General features: G+C 36.6%; 1 protein-coding gene across 1 annotated transcript in view; it reads right to left on the bottom strand.

Moving 5' to 3' along the window:
• LOC107059331 (uncharacterized) overlaps positions 1-1,035 on the bottom strand; it is a 2,800-nt gene extending 1,765 nt beyond the window's left edge. The window contains exon 1 of the mRNA XM_015305842.1: positions 957-1,035. Coding sequence (XP_015161328.1) covers positions 957-1,035 — 79 coding nt within the window. The remainder of the gene's footprint in view (positions 1-956) is intronic.
• Between the last annotated feature and the right edge of the window lie 460 nt (positions 1,036-1,495).

Here is a 1,495-nt window from a genome sequence, read left to right on the forward strand (position 1 = left end):
TAAAACTTTGTTAATAAGATCAGAAAAATAAATAATCCTAGGTCTACCAACAAATAAGGGGCAACTAAGGTAAGTGATAGGACCCTCTTTTTGCTTGAAACCTTGTGATTCTTTTAATCTTTCTCTTGTGCTGTTGAATGCATTTGAATGGACCATAAAGTGACTTTTATCCGTGTTAATGAGCTATTCGGAGGTCTCCTCATAGGAATTCAGAGTTTGCATAATGAGCTTTAGAGTTCTCTGTCTTCCAGAAGTGAAGAGGATGATATCGTCAGCAAAACTTAAGTGGTTTACTTGAGGCCCTCTAACTTCCATGAAGAATCCATGATAGTTAGGGTTGTTGTGAAGTCTGTTAAGGGATCTCGAAAGGACCTCTGCATCTAAAATAAATAGGGCAGGAGATATAGGATCACCTTGTTTGAGGCCTTTCGTGGAATGAAAGAAACCATGTCTTTTGCCATTGACAATAATAGAATACTAATTGTTGGCCATGATCCTCCAAATCATGTCAATAAATACCTCCTCAAACCCCATTCTTATTAACACCAAGCATATATAGGACCAAGAAACTCTATCATACGTTTTAGCCATGTCCAATTTAATGATAACATTTCTCCAAATATTAGGCTTCTTAATCTGGTGAATAATCTCTTGGGCCAGCATAATGTTTTGTTATATACTCCTCCCTTTGACAAATCCCGATTGGTTGAGAGAAACCAAGTTAGGTAAGATAAGACCAAGTCTAGAGCTCACCAATTTAGATATAGTCTTGCTAGTGAAGTTACTTAAACTGATGGGCCTGAACTCAGTGAGTTTGTTAGGATTGCTCACTTTAGGAAGAAGAACAATGCAAGAGTGAGATAAATATTTAGGAATCATTTGACCACAAAAGAATGCTTGAATAACACCAAATAAATCCTTCTTGATAATATGCTAGCATTTCTGAAAGAAGTAACCATTCATCCCATCAGGACCAGCTGCAGAATTAGGATTCATAGAGAAAACCACTTCCTTCACCTCTTCCAAAGTAGGCATAGTAATCAGATTATTATTTCGTTCCTGATAGACCATCCTGGGGATACAATTGATAAAATTCTCATTAGTAACCTTGTCCTCCCCTGTAAAAATATTTTGCAAATGTCCACAAGCAACTTCTGCAATGTTATCATCTCCATGTATCCATTCCCCCTCTTCATTGATAAGTTTATGTATAAACAGTCTTCTTCTCCTTCCTCGTATGAGTGAATGAAAATAATTTGTGTTAGCATCTCCTTCTTTGAACCATTGTAATTGTGTTTTTGTTTCAAAATGGTAGTCTTCCCATCTTCAAAAATCTGATGTATTCTGTATTAAGCTCATGAAGTGTTGTCCATTTTTTTTAGTATGGTCTTGAATAAGATTTTGTTCAACATTCCTGACCTTCTCTTCATACACCTTGACCTTAACAAAGATGTCACCAAATTCCCCCCGGACCAAGAGCTAAGAGTATTGGACA

This window comes from Solanum tuberosum, unplaced genomic scaffold, assembly GCF_000226075.1.
Source record: "Solanum tuberosum cultivar DM 1-3 516 R44 unplaced genomic scaffold, SolTub_3.0 scf01182, whole genome shotgun sequence".
In the NCBI taxonomy this organism is placed as follows: Eukaryota; Viridiplantae; Streptophyta; class Magnoliopsida; order Solanales; family Solanaceae; genus Solanum; species Solanum tuberosum.